This window comes from Schistocerca cancellata, chromosome 2 (assembly GCF_023864275.1).
Source record: "Schistocerca cancellata isolate TAMUIC-IGC-003103 chromosome 2, iqSchCanc2.1, whole genome shotgun sequence".
NCBI lineage: Eukaryota > Metazoa > Arthropoda > Insecta > Orthoptera > Acrididae > Schistocerca > Schistocerca cancellata.
In genome coordinates, this window is record NC_064627.1 from 469,677,478 (window position 1) to 469,693,570 (window position 16,093).

The window sequence follows — 16,093 nt, forward strand, 5'->3', positions numbered from 1 at the left end:
AATAGGAGCTTCAGCATTCCTCTTCAGAAACATATTTCTGAAACATGTTTCTGAAGAGGAATGCTGAAGAGTACATGAGTGAGCCGTATAGGTAATGAGGTATACTGAGTCTAACTGAGGAGAAAACAAATTTATGGCACAGCTTGACTGAAGAGATGGTTTGATAGGACATGAAGGAATAGTCAATTTGGTGATGGAGGAAACTGAGGGCGGTAAAAATTTTACAATGGGATAAAGGCGTAGCAGCAGGAACCTGGGTGAAATAGATGTGCGTCGCAGCAATTATGCGAAGATAAAGAGCCTTACACATAACATACTAGAGTGGAGAACTCCAGTAAAGCGGTAGCTGGACTGATGCCCACAGCAACAAAAACAACAAGAAAATGGTTCATGGAAGCTGAAGCTAGTGTAGAGCTATGAAACTGAGCTATAACGTTTGAAAGACCATCCATCGATGCAAACAAGAGCTGTTTCCGTGTAGATCAGAGACCACGATACGGATTCCACATAGTACACAACGTCAGGAAGAAGGAAAGAAGTAAGTAACACTGAGCAGCAGTCCGATGTAATAGGCATCTCACTCAGACTGGAAACCAGATGGCTACCCTCGAACACACACACACACACACACACACACAGACACACACACACGTACGTCCTCCCCCACCAGACAGGTCACAATAGTTTTCACCAAACATTCAAAATTAGCGCCACACTGAACAGAAACAACACGATGAACAGGTGATCCGGGACAATAAAATAGCGCCTCTCTATGATTACAGAGATGTAAGGGTTTACTCGAATCCGATTTTGAGCACAAAAAAGTCGAAACAGATGAGAGTGGAACTTAAAAACTAAGTGGAAAACTGCGTGTACAATGGCAATTCAAAAAGAAAATCGACCATAGGTGCGCAATTAGACGAAAAAGGTAAGGTCAGTGAAATACGCAAGCACTACTCTCGAAAAAGCATTTCAAAAATAAACAATTTTCTTTACGACTACTTTGTAGATGACTTGCTATCAAGACGATAAAAAGGCATAAAAGCAAAATTTTTAATACGTAATGCAGTTTCAGGTGGGCACTCGAAACAAATTAATAAATACACATGTTGTAGTTTTTAAGATTTAACCAAAAGAAGAATTGTGAACTTCGTGGGATATTTTAAGAAATAAATCGAGACCCATAGAAGATGACACGTAATGTCGAAACATATCTGGGCAAACAGAAAAAGAAATACACTGTATTTTGCGTAAGGCGAAGTTTACCCCCCCCCCCCCCCCCCACACACACACACACACAAACACACAGAAAAAAAGAAAAAAAACAAAGCTTAAGTTATTCCAACGATTTTAGTAACCTGTGTTTTCATACGGCTACGTTCTGCTTCAGTCTAATGAATGGTATTTCGCATAAACACCCTCGCTTTCAGCTGAACGCCTACTGCACCTACCGGAGCAGACAACAGACATTGTACCGGTAGTTAAGGTGACCGCGGCCCGTTACAGAAGGAGAGCTATTGATGCAGTCGTAATACTCTTCGTGGAAACGCGTGCCTCAGGACGCCGTGCAGCGTTTGACCTTGGAGAGTGCGGGGACAGAGAAGAGCGAGCGGCCATTGCTCAGACAGGCGCGCGGCTGTCAGTCGGGGAGTGAAAGCGTGGGAGGCGGCCTGCCACAGCCCGCGGACTTCCGTCAACACGCCGCGTCGCAACGCGCGGGCCGCTTACGGCAGGCGGCGGGAAGCAGCCGAGCAGCTGGCTCTGCTGACAAACAGTTGTGATGGCGCGACCGACAGGAGAAAACGTGGGCGCGCCAACTCAGCGGCGCCTCTGCAGCGTCATCTCTGAAGAAATATTCTCATCACAGGAACTGTACTGTACGTGAGGAAGTACTTTCTCTAGCTGCTGACTGAAGGCTCTCCATCACTGCGGACAGTGCTAACACTCTGTGTCATCACACTGCGTTCTCATGGTGAGGCCGTAGTCAAGGAGGAGTGGTATCGCGCACCGTACAGCCTGACAACCAGGACCGTTGGTCCCGGGTGCCATTTCAGCTCATAGCAGGATCCCTTTGCCTATCATCCACGACCCCCTTCACAGCACAGGGCTATGTCGACGATGTTCTACACCCCGTTATGTTGCCCTTCATGACAAGCCATCCTTGAATTAAACTTTGCAAAATAGTTCCCCCCTTGCGCTCGCGGAGAGAGTTTCTACTGCTTGTCTTCGTACTTGCCAAACCCTGCCTTGGCCAACGAGGTCGCCGGGTCTCTCCCCAACTGAGAAAGTTTGGAGCATTATAGACAGGGCCCTCCAACCAGCTAGGGATTTTGACGATATGTAGCGTCAGTTAGGAAGAATTTTCCACAGTTTCGCTCAAGAGGACATGCAACAACTCCAGCTATCAATGCCAAACTGAATAACTGTTTGCATAAGGGCCAGAGGTACACCCACACGTTATTGACTTGCTCAGGAAAAATGACTCTGAGCACTATGGGACTTAACATCTGAGGTTATCAGTCCCCTAGAACTTAGAACTACTTAAACCTAACCAACCTAAGGACATCACACACATCCATGCCCGAGGCAGGATTCGACCCTGCGACCGTAGCGGTCGCGCCGTTCCAGACTGCAGCGTCTGGAACCGCTCGGCCACTCGGCCGGCGACTTGCTCAGTTTGTGAAACTCTATCTCTCGGATAAATTGTCCAATTTTTCTGAAATTGTAATCCTTTGCCGGACGGAGTGGCCAAGCGGTTCTAGGCGCTACAGTCTGGAACCGCGCGACCGCTGCGGTCGCAGGTTCGAATCCTGCCTCGGGTATGGATGTGTGTGATGTCCTTAGGTTAGTTAGGTTTAAGTAGTTCTGAGTTCTAGGGGACTGATGACCTCAGAAGTTAAGTCCCATAGTGCTCAGAGCCATTTGCACCATTTTTTTGTAATCCTTTGTTTGTCTGAACATGTACATCACATTATAACGATGCTACATTCTTCTTGATCGTTACTTAAAATTACTTAACCTTTTACTGGAGTTAATTTTGATGAAAGAACATAAATTTGCAACTTCTCATTATTTATTGACATCAGAACAGCATTTTCAACACGTTTAAACAAAGCACTTCACAGATATCACTGATCTCTTTAACAAACTGACCTCACAGGTAGTCTTTCAAACAGACTCTCAAGCAGACTCAACAACAACTAGTAACTCGCAGTCTCGCTGCATTGCTTTATGTATGAATTTTAACAATCATTTCCAAAATATTCTGTTATTAATTTTGAAACATTTCAATCTTACAATTAAAATTTGCAAAATGTAGGGAAATGAAGTTACATCAAAATAAGGAAAAATTACAATATTATTTGACGTAATTTTTGTAGTATCATCACTAGTTCTAAATATGAAAATAGATCTGAACTTTAATTACAATAATGTTTCTTGTATTATTTTAGTTATGTAATTAATTACAGAAGTTAGAAAACTGTGAGATGTAAACAACTGGAGAGTTAATAAGAAATATAATTACAAAGAATATTAATTACAGAGGAAGACATAAAAATAAATAACAAATGAAAATACATCGTTTGGTAATAACTTTCAAGCCGTTTCTCAAGATAATGAGGTTCTTTGTGTTAACTCGTTACTCGATTGTAATTATAGTAATTAGAGGCACCGGCCACCTATGCCAACACTTCCACAGAATTTTAATATTTCCCGCAAAATATTTATCGCTTCAATTTCTGTATTATACATTCAATCCAGCATTTGTACGTAATTTTGTTAATGACAACAATCTCTTGATAATGATGAAGTATACGTCCCTCCAAAAACTTATTACAAGTCTTCACAAAATGTTCAGCTTTCTAGCTAATTGAGTCAAATGACACTTGTACGTGTATTTCCACAACGTCCTAGGAAGCATCAAATCAGCCAACAACCACCCGGATACATTCAAAAAATTGATATCAGACATTTCCTCTAACTTTTGGGGAAGGCCGTTTCATTATAACATCTACCGATTCCCGTCTCATTCGGACTATTCCATCGTGGTGCATCGTAAATTTATTTATCTGGATATAGATTTATTTATCTATTTTGAATGTATTACAGTTGTAACAGATGTTAACGAAAACAGGAGGAACAATGAGGACGAAATCCACTGCAGGTGCATTGCCTGCTTCTGTCGAATATTACCCCGAAATCACTGAACTTGAAGCCCATACCTACGAACAGGTTATAATCAACAATATAGCACGCGACATGCAGTGAGAAGTAGCAGCGAAGTTCTGCATTTAACTTAGAACGCTGGTGTACAGGGAAGTGATCAAGGACTATACGTCTGTACCTTTTCTCACCTTGCTGCACGAAATAACGCACCATGATACAAATGTGGCAATGACAAAAAACGTAATTTTCACTTTACTTGTAAAATTAATACGATGTTATACTTTATCCGACCAAAAATATCCGGACACTTTTCAATTCCAGAATATCTCCAGTAAAATGTTCAAAAATTCCGTCTAAAGCGATCAATACCGCCTGACATTCCTATTGACACTGTTCCACACCCACACTCCATATTCCGCTAATCAGTACAGATTATTGACGGGATAACTTAACACGTGCACGTATGGCAGTTGCGAGAAATTATGCATAGGTCTTGACGACACGATTATTACACGACGAGGTCCAAAAAAGAATGACGTGAAGATCTTTGCTTCCAACACTAGAGCTAATTCCTTCCCCCTGACGTATTTCCATTGGTACAAAAATTCTTTTCTTTGAAATCACTGATTCCAACAGACCTCATTTCTTGACCCACAGGTCAACCTGTGTCTGATAAAGTGTTTCTGTTGACATTGCTAACCAAATTTTAGATTACAGGGAGTGGTTTTGTTCCGCAGGCATCTCGGAGCTGGGCGTGCCGCCCCTGGAGCCGTTCGTGGTGCGGGAGATGCTGGTGGAGTACCGGCAGGGAGACGTGGCCGGCAAGATGCTCATCAAGAACTCGCGCACCCACGGCCTCACCGACGTCATCGTCGGTGATGTCAGGTACTGTACTCCGACCGGCCTGGTGGTAATACACCTCACCACTCCACTAAACAATACGTGGTTTTTCAGGAAGATTCATCCGGTTTCACAAAACTAGGTCTTCTACATGAACGAAGAAGGAAACTTGGATTAGACTTTGGCTTACATACCGAAATTAAAAGTTTACCCTGACGCCAGTTGTGAGTTTCCGAGTCACGTGGTTGCTCTATGATTTTGTTATCTCGTTAACGAAAACAATGTGGGGCCACTCGAGATGGCGTCAAGACAGCAGCAAAAGGCGTTATGAGTTCTCCGTTTCAACAAATACAATTCTTTTACAACTGTGTGACGTGATTTTCGCGTAGAGTACCGCACTGCAGCTCCGACATTTCAAAGCATTCCGCAATGGCAGCATAAGTTTCGAAACACTTGTCGTTTACGTAGCGGGACATGCACAGTTTGCCTTAGTGTGCTGGTCCACGCCGTAGGCTCTACGTCTTTTAGCAGAACTCTGTTCGTAGTCCACAGAACTCTAGTGCCAACCGAGAGTTAGCTATTCGTCACTTGTCTATCCGGCGTGTTTTGTGGCGACGTTTGTGTTTCAAACCACACAGTATTCTCAGCTGCTACAAACCTTCACGCAGATGATAAAAAAAAAAAAAAAGCCCAGAGTTCGATGAATTCAGAGTTGGCGCAGGGATGGAAAATTACAATTTCCTTTCACCTTTAGTCATCAGTGACGAAACCATATTCCATTTAAGTAGAGGAGTAAATCGTGAAAACGTGAGAATATGGAGCATCCAGCAACTACATACGATAGTCGAGCGCGAGAGAGAATCTATAACACTTGTTGTTTCTGGCGCCGTTTCCTGAAAAAAAAAAATTAAGCCGGTTCTTTTTTGCGGAAAAGACGGTACAGGAATTACGAACCTGCGTCTGGAAATCTTTCTTTACCACAATTGCGAGAACATGTTGAAAATTCTGTTTCCAACAGGGTGGAGCACCACTGTACTGACACCCGAGTGTGCGAATATTTCTTAATAGCACGCCACCTCAGCGTTGGATCGACAGTACACGATAAAAGGATCTCATTTTACACCATTATCCCCTGAATTCGTCTGATCTCGCGATACGAGGTTACTTTTGTGAGCGGTTGTGGCAGCCTCCGTCTGTGCTGTGTCCCCCTCCCTCCCCCCCACCCACCCCCCCAAACACACACACTTTTTATGAACTTTCGGTAAACCGCGACGTTGAAAAGCAGCAGCAGCAGAGTGCACTAATAGCAGACATGGTCGCAAAGGTATGAAACTTGTTTGACTGTCGTCCGTGGACCTGATGGAGGCCACATTGAACATTTGTTGTAAATGAAAGCTTTAATCATTAACATACTTGTAACAAGTACTCCGAGATCCTATGAATATGCATGTAAAAGATATAGGCTTGGAAAAACACTGTTTTTTTAATAAAAAATTTGTAGTCCTATTAGTAAATTAAGATTTTTTACAAGCTTCTATTTTCGTCGTGGTGAGGATACAGTCATGTCAAACCTAATGACTCTTTCTGAGATGTCGTGAACTACCGTCTCCAATCCCCATGAAGTAGCTTACCAGACACGTGGTGCAACCATTCGCAGGTACTACAAGATGAATGCAACTTGGATGAGCAGTCGTATTCTGTTCGTTTCCTGACAAAGTAATTCGTTTAAATGAAAGTCCACATAACACGTGTGATAGCGCCACATCCAAATCAGTATACAGCCTTGAATCGTAGAGTAGACCAGAAGCACTGCGTACAGGTTTACATTCGTCCCGTAATTAGTATTAGCAAATACTCACAAATGCTGGCTGTCATTTTTAGTCCACTGTTGAGTGACATTACAATTTACTTCTTTTAACTGGATTCAGATGAAGTATTTACTTTAACAAACATGGGGCCTTACCACGACTTCCATTCATTTGTTCAATAAATACCATGTACCGGCGAACTCAACGATAACGTGAGTCTCGAGATTTTTACGACGTACTGAATACTAACTGACTTTTCACATTTACGTCTAGCTGTTGTTTACTTTCCAGCACGATATTTTAACTAGGCACCTACGAGTCATTTTCAACTGAAGGAAAGAATTTACATGGGCTGCTCATGTCACACTATTTATTAGCACCGTGGATGGAGTTCATGAAGTGTTAAGAAGCCTGATAACAATGCTAATCACAGTAGGTGGTTCTGCGGGCAGCACCAACGGCTGTGTACGTGCGAAAGTCAGCTGTCCGATGGGTTGCCGCTCGTCAGGGGTTAGGGCGTGTTGTGTCGTCTACACTGAGAGCGTACTATGGGAATGACGGGATCCCACGCATTACACTATGCGACCAAAAGTATCCCGACACCCCTCAAAACATACGTTTTTCATATTAGATGGATTGTGCTGCACCCACTGCCAGGTATTGTATATTACCGTCCTCAATAGTCATTAGACGTCGTGAGAAAGCAGAGTGGGGCGCTCCACGGAACTCACGGACTTCGAACGTGGACAGGTGATTAGGTGTCACTTTTGTCATACGTCTGTACCCGAGATTTCCACACTTCTAAACATCCCTAGGTCCACTGTTTTCGATGTGACAGTGAAGTGGAAACGTGAAGGGACACGTACAGCACAAAAGCGTACAGGCCGACCTCGTCTGTTGACTGAAAGAGACGGCCGACAGTTGAAGACGGTCGTAATGTCTAACAGGCAGACATCTATCCAAAACATCACACAGGAATTCCAAACTGCATCAGGATCCACTGCAAGTACTATGACAGGCGGGAGGTGAGAATGATTTCATGGTAAAACAGCTTCTCATAAGCCACACATTACGCCGGTAAATGCCAAACGACGCCTCGCTTGGCGTTACGAGCCTAAAAATTAGACGACTGAAGAGTGGAAAAACGTTGTGTGGCGTGACGAATCACGGTACACAATGTGGCGATCCGATGCCAGGGTGTGGGTATGGTGAATGCCCGGTGAACGTCATCTGCCAGCGTGTGTAGTGCCAACAGTAAAATTCGGAGGTGATAGTGCTATGGTGTGGGAGCGTTTTTCATGGAGGGGACTTACACCCCTTGTTGTTTTGCGTGGCACTACCACAGCATAGGCCCATATTGATGTTTTAAGCACCTTGTTGCTTCCCACTGTTGAAGAACAAATCGGGGACGGCGACTGCATCTTTCAAAACAATCGAGGACCTGTTCATAATACACGGCCTATGGCGGAGTGGTTACACGACAATAACATCCCTGTAATGATCTGGCCTGCACAGAGTCCTGACCTGAATCCTATAGAACGCCTTTGGGATGTTGTGGAACACCGACTTCGTGCCAGGCCTCACCGACCGACATCGATACCTCTCCTCAGTGCAGCACTCCGTGAAGAATGGGCTGCCATTCCCCAAGAAACCTTCCAGCAACTGACTCAACATATAACTGCAAGAGTGGAAGGTGTCACCAAGGCTAAGGGTGGGCCAACACCATACTGAATTCCAGCATTACCGATGGAGGGCACCACGAACATGTAAGTCATTTTCAGCCAGGTGTCCGAATACTTTTGATCACACAGTGTATCTAATTGATAGCCGCTACACTGGTTAATTAGATTTTCCGTAATGCATATCTCCACAAACTCTATAATCCAGTGCCACCATTAATTCTCTGTAGCCGGAAATATTTTGTTCTCTTGTTCCATTGGGTGTCTGTTGGAGATATGGCGGTTAGAAAAAGCAGACATGATCTGTTAAAAAAATGAGATTTTAGTATTGGTGTTTGCTGCAAAACTCTTCCACAGTGCGTGCGGTCCGACCCAAATATGCCACGTCACGCTGCCTATTCTAGTTTATTGGAGCAGTGAACCTTTCACTACCGATCCTAAAATATGTGTAATACTAAATGGCGAGTGGAATGTCACTAACTTGTAATTTGCGGAGGAGTCTGACTATCTTAGATGAATCACTCACATACGGAACCAAAGTTATGTATTTTGCGAGCTTTCTATCGTCCGCCTCTGTTGGCTGGTGTATGGCTTTAACTGATAGAGCACTGTTATTCTGACGGACGGGAAATCTATTTTCCTTGTACTTAGTTTTTCCTAGGAGTTCACCTAAATCAAAACAATCACATCGAAAATAGTATGTATTCAACGTAAGTGTGCAATATTTCGTGGCCGTTGTCGTTAAAGGTAACATTTTCTAGGTTGTTTGGCCGCATCAAGATCTTTTGCAGTTTCTTCCTACACAGCTGACGTTTCCATCCCTCTGCTGAGATCTTCTTCAGGCTCTTCTCGTGTGTATGGTTACCTAAGTGCTCAACTAACCGGGACATCAGAAGACCCCAACAGAGGGGGTGAAACGGCAACTGCGCAGGAAGAAACAGAAAAGAAACATAACGCGGCCGAAACACATAGAAAATTTTAATTCCAGTATGCATTCTAGGCATTACGTATTGAGCACGCCTTGATTACCCAAGGATGATTACAACAACTGGCTGAACAAAAGGGACTGAAACAAAATTTTAGAGTAAGTGAGCTTACGTTGAATCTATTTCTTCAGAGAGCCATTATTCATCCGTCTGATCAAACCATGCAGGAATGGGGAACAGCTATCTTTTTCTGCTGCGATGGCGAACTGGTTACTACTTTGAAATGCTGTATGTACGAGGGTGTGCTGAAAAGTAATGTCTCCTTATTTTTATATGCTTTTAAAATAAAACAATCTTTATTAAAATTCTTCATCTCTATTCTTCATTACTACAAATTTATTTCTCGACATAATCACCATAGCGGAAAAGAAATTTCTCCCAGCGAGAGGCTATTTCGTTGATAGCGTCAGTACAGAATGTTTTATTCTCCTGTCGGAGCCACAATTTCACCTCTGCTTGCACCGCTTCATCACTATCAAAGTAAAGTTCTCGAAGTGTTCTTTACGTTCCGGAAACATATAACCAAATGAAAATCCAGTGGGTCCAAGTCTGGACTCTAAGGAGAATGGTCGATGACGGTGAAGCCAAGGCGTCGGATTGCTGCAGATCTCCGACGCGCGGTGTGGTCGCGCGATTTGAGGTGCCATGTCACGGACTGCGCGGCATCTACCGCCGGAGGTTCGAGTCCTCCCCCGGCCATGGGCGTGTGTGTATTGTTCTTAGATAAGTTAGTTTAAGTAGTGTGTAAGCCTAAGGACCGATGTGCTCAGCGGTTTGGTCGCTTAGCAATTCACGCACATCTAAACATTTTTTTGCAGATCTCGCAGCGTTCGTGTGAGGCCTGGCATTGTTATATTGAAGGAGAGGGTGCCCCATGTGTGAAAGAACTCTTCGAATTCGTTTTCTGTGGGATTACAACACGCATCGATAAAGATACGTTACACACCGTCATGTTACCCGGTACAATTCGGAGCCCTCTAGCGCCAGAGCGAACCGACGCAGCCGAGTAATAAGCATGAGATATACACTCCTGGAAATTGAAATAAGAACACCGTGAATTCATTGTCCCAGGAAGGGGAAACTTTATTGACACATTCCTGGGGTCCGATACATCACATGATCACACTGACAGAACCACAGGCACATAGACACAGGCAACAGAGCATGCACAATGTCGGCACTAGTACAGTGTATATCCACCTTTCGCAGCAATGCAGGCTGCTATTCTCCCATGGAGACGATCGTAGAGATGCTGGATGTAGTCCTGTGGAACGGCTTGCCATGCCATTTCCACCTGGCGCCTCAGTTGGACCAGCGTTCGTGCTGGACGTGCAGACCGCGTGAGACGACGCTTCATCCAGTCCCAAACATGCTCAATGGGGGACAGATCCGGAGATCTTGCTGGCCAGGGTAGTTGACTTACACCTTCTAGAGCACGTTGGGTGGCACGGGATACATGCGGACGTGCATTGTCCTGTTGGAACAGCAAGTTCCCTTGCCGGTCTAGGAATGGTAGAACGATGGGTTCGATGACGGTTTCGATGTACCGTGCACTATTCAGTGTCCCCTCGACGATCACCAGTGGTGTACGGCCAGTGTAGGAGATCGCTCCCCACACCATGATGCCGGGTGTTGGCCCTGTGTGCCTCGGTCGTATGCAGTCCTGATTGTGGCGCTCACCTGCACGGCACCAAACACGCATACGACCATCATTGGCACCAAGGCAGAAGCGACTCTCATCGCTGAAGACGACACGTCTCCATTCGTCCCTCCATTCACGCCTGTCGCGACACCACTGGAGGCGGGCTGCACGATGTTGGGGCGTGAGCGGAAGACGGCCTAACGGTGTGCGGGACCGTAGCCCAGCTTCATGGAGACGGTTGCGAATGGTCCTCGCCGATACCCCAGGAGCAACAGTGTCCCTAATTTGCTGGGAAGTGGCGGTGCGGTCCCCTACGGCACTGCGTAGGATCCTACGGTCTTGGCGTGCATCCGTGCGTCGCTGCGGTCCGGTCCCAGGTCGACGGGAACGTGCACCTTCCGCCGACCACTGGCGACAACATCGATGTACTGTGGAGACCTCACGCCCCACGTGTTGAGCAATTCGGCGGTACGTCCACCCGGCCTCCCGCATGCCTACTATACGCCCTCGCTCAAAGTCCGTCAACTGCACATACAGTTCACGTCCACGCTGTCGCGGCATGCTACCAGTGTTAAAGACTGCGATGGAGCTCCGTATGCCACGGCAAACTGGCTGACACTGACGGCGGCGGTGCACAAATGCTGCGCAGCTAGCGCCATTCGACGGCCAACACCGCGGTTCCTGGTGTGTCCGCTGTGCCGTGCGTGTGATCATTGCTTGTACAGCCCTCTCGCAGTGTCCGGAGCAAGTATGGTGGGTCTGACACACCGGTGTCAATGTGTTCTTTTTTCCATTTCCAGGAGTGTAATACCTCAACCGATACCGAGAACAGAATAAAAAATTCGAAGGCATTACTTTTTGGCAAGCCCACGTATGATATTAATTTCTCCTCAAGAGATGGAAGAAACAGGGCATCTCGCATGGCAAACATGCTGGCCCGTTAAAAAAAAATCCTGCTTCAAAAAAAAAAAAAAGTATGTTGAGAAAACAGCACACCGGAACAAAGAAGCGATGTCCGCATGAAAGTTATTGGCAACCAATGTTTAACACGTTTTGTTTGGGATCCATATGGTAAATGTCTAAATGATAATTTCGCCATTTGATGTTCTTTTATTTTATTTTGAATTGCTTGTTCGTTTATTTTCTTTTGAACTCTTCAGTGTCAAATAGTGTCCAAATAAAATAAAAGAACAGTTAAATAGTGAAAATGTTATTATTTACACTGTTCTACACGACTGTGAATCTCAAAAATCGTAAAATCACTCTGTCGTAATGTATAAAATAATGGATGTTAGGAACATTTACTTCAGTGATGGATAAAATTCTAAACAGATCGCTACCTAACTAGATTTCACATTTCTTACGGACAAAATCTGAGTGGCTAGTCGAATTTTCTCTAATTTCACGAGCTGTAGGCAACGGCCTTGCTGCAGTGGATACACCGGTTCCCGTTAGATCACCGAAGTTAAGCGCTGTCGGGCGAGGCTGGCATTTGGATGGGTGAACATCCAGCCGCCATGCAATTTTGCCATTTTTCGGGGTGCACTCAGCCTCGTGATGCCAATTGAGGAGCTACTCGACCGAATAGTAGCAGCTCCGGTCAAAGACAGGGAGGGCAGTGTGCTGACCATGCGCTCCTCCTAACCGCATTCTCAAATGAGGATGACACGGCCGTCGGATGGTCCCGATGGGCCACTTGTGGCCTGAAGACGGAGTGCTATGCTTTCACGTGTCGTGGTCATTGGAAGTAATGCAGCGGCTAATGATATAGCCTGGCTTTATAACTGAAATTCGCCATTAAAGGCTTTTAATTGGATCGCCGTCATTGGACGTAACTGCAAAGATTAATGATCTAGTCTGGCTTTACAACTAAAAATTCAGCCTTAAACTGGCCTTACCACATCACGAAATCAATGAGACTGCAAGGAATAAACATGTTTGTTCTGTAATACACAATTCCGACACCGACGACGGGAGGACGTTAGTAACGTCACAACACAATAAAAATCAAGAGTTTTTCCCATTCTTGTGCGAAGGTCATCCTTGGTAACAGAAATGAATGGCGATACCTTTAACAGGACCAGCGACGCTATTTTGTTGTGGACGGGAGCAGGTGTTACTTACATTTCAACTGGAGTACAGCCGATAATAGCTTTCTTCTCTGAGATAACGCCGTACTCTTTAACAGCAAACGCATTTTATTGCTCGACGTCTCCGAGACGTGGCGTTTATGTATATGCAAATTACAGGCTGACATAATATGTAAAAAGGATACCACAGTAGCTGATACAACTATCTGTTGTTCATGGTTCAAATGGCTCTGAGCACTATGCGACTTAACGTCTGCCGGCCGCGGTGGTCTAGCGGTTCTGGCGCTGCAGTCCGGAACCGCGGGACTGCTACGGTCGCAGGTTCGGATCCTGCCTCGGGCATGGGTATGTGTGATGTCCTTAGGTTAGTTAGGTTTAAGTAGTTCTAAGTTCTAGGGGACTTATGACCTAAGATGTTGAGTCCCATAGTGCTCAGAGCCATTTGAACCATTTTTGAACTTAACGTCTGAGGTCATGAGTCGCCTAGAACTTAGAACTAATTAAACCTAACTAACCTAAGGACATCACACACATCCATGCCCTAGGCAGGATTCGAACCTGCGACCGTGGCGGTCGCTCGGCTCCAGACTGTAGCGCCTAGAACTGCACGGCCACTTCGGCCGACTTGTTGTTCATGATGTTGAGGATAGTGTAGGTTTCCGAAAGGCAAGGTTTATTTTTATTGGAAACAGACGCTCCAGTTGCCAATTATTTGATGTGATGACACGGATTGTTACTAGTCAATTACGAACCATTCTCAAGCGTTAATGTGATTATGCAACGCAGAACGTCTAACAAAATCTATAAAATGCTTCTTTGTCAGATGGAGTAAAGTGAAAGTTGAAATTTATATATATACTGAACCGCCAAAGAAACTGGTATAGGCATTCACATTCAAATACAGAGATATTTAAACAGGCAGAATACCGCGTTGCGGTCGGCAACGCTTATATAAGACAACAGTTGTTAGACCCTGCATGTCAGCAGTAGACGGTTGAAGGTGGTGGAGGCTCTGTAATGGTTAGGACATGTGCAGTGGGAATGATATGAGACTCCTGATACGTCTAGGTACGACTCTGACAGGTACACGCACGTAAGTATCTTGTCTGACCACCTGTATCCATTCATGTCGATTGTGCATTGCCATGGACTTGGGTAATTCCAACACGAAAATATTACGCCCACACGTTCAGAATTGCTACAGAGTGGCTGCAGGAACATTCTTCTGAGTTTTAACAACTCCGCTGGCCACCGAACTCCTCAGACATGAACTTTGTTGAGCATATATGGGGTGCCTTGCAAGTTGCTGTTCAGAAGAGATCTCCACCCTCTCGTATTCTTACAGATTTATGGATAGCCCTGCACGATTCATGGTGTCATTTCCCTCCAGCACTACTTCAGACATTAGTCGAGTCCATGCCACTTCGTGTAGCGGCAGTTCTGCGTGCTCGCGGGGGGCCTACACGCTATTGGGCAGGTGTGCCAGTTTCTTTGCCTCTTCGGGGTATATATATCTGGTCTACTGAGAGGAAGAAGAGATGATAAAACATAAAGGAGAAAGTATTGCTTACAATAACGCTTTGTTTCAGTATTGATGTTCATTTGACTGAATACAAGTTCTTGATGATTTGGAAAATAACGATGGGTGGTGCTATACAAAAGGAATATTATTTCAGATGTCAAAGGCTTCGGCATTTGCGCCAAAACACATTTTTACTGTCACCGCACTGCTCTTCACAAAGGACGTTCTAGGGGACTTCATAAAGTAAGGTACACCTATCGTCCCACACTAAATCGTTGCCTAACAAGAGTAGCGCATTGTCAGAAGAGAATACATGGTCTGGGGCGCGTGGGGTAGCCGTGCGGTCTAAGCGCCTTGCCACGGTTTGTGCGGCTACCCCCGTCGGAGGTTCGAGTCCTCCTTGGGGCATGGGTGTGTGTGTTGTCGTTTGTGTAAGTTGTAAGTTTAAGTTAAATTAAATAGTGTGCAGGCCTAGGGACCGATGACCTTAGCAGTTTGGTCTAATAGGAACTTACCACCACCAATACATGTTCTGGGTTTACTGCACACACTGTTCTCCTGCGGTGCCTATAACAGGGTGCGATGGAATAGAGTGACAACTGGAAATGTACTCCAAAGTTGAAGTACACAGGACAGAACGATTCTTGTGGACAAAATGTCTAAACTTCACACAGATACATCCTCAAATTCGGGCGACCTATGGACCAGATATAATGTCGCGAACAGCTATAATGAAATGGTGGCAACAATCTGACGAAGGCTGCACAAACGTGGCTGATGATGGTCGGCAACGAAGGCCATCGACATCGACCACAGACGACAATCTCTACTTAATCGAGGAACTAACTGGCAGCGATCAAAGTTTTTCCGACGATGAGGACCTTCACACAATTGTCCTCGAATATCTCCGTGACCAAGCAGCGATTTTTAACGGCGATAAACTGAACGACTGCTTGAACTTTACGACCGTTGTTTACAGAGACTTCGTGACTGTGTTGGGATATAACGTCACATTTCTTAATCACTTTGGAATGTAGTGCAGCAGTGAATGAAAGATACTTGGCTTACCATAGATACTTGGCTTGCCATAATAATATGTACACTACTGGCCATTAAAATAGCTACACCAAGAAGAAATGCAGATGATAAACGGGTATTCATTGGACCAATATATTGTACAAGAATTGACATGTGATTAAATTTTCACGCAATTTGGGTGCATAGATACTGAGAAATTGGTACCCAGAACAACCACCTCTGGCCGTAATAACGGCCTTGATACGCCTGGGCATTGAGTCAAACAGAGCTTGGATAGTGTGTACAGGTACAGCTGCCCATGCAGCTTCAACACACCACAGT

General features: G+C 45.0%; 1 protein-coding gene across 1 annotated transcript in view; it reads left to right on the forward strand.

The window, feature by feature from the left end:
• LOC126161989 (protein takeout-like) overlaps positions 1–16,093 on the forward strand; it is an 82,103-nt gene that overhangs the window by 20,600 nt on the left and 45,410 nt on the right. The window contains exon 3 of the mRNA XM_049918190.1: positions 4,905–5,052. Within this exon, the coding sequence (XP_049774147.1) occupies positions 4,905–5,052 (148 nt within the window). The remainder of the gene's footprint in view (positions 1–4,904; positions 5,053–16,093) is intronic.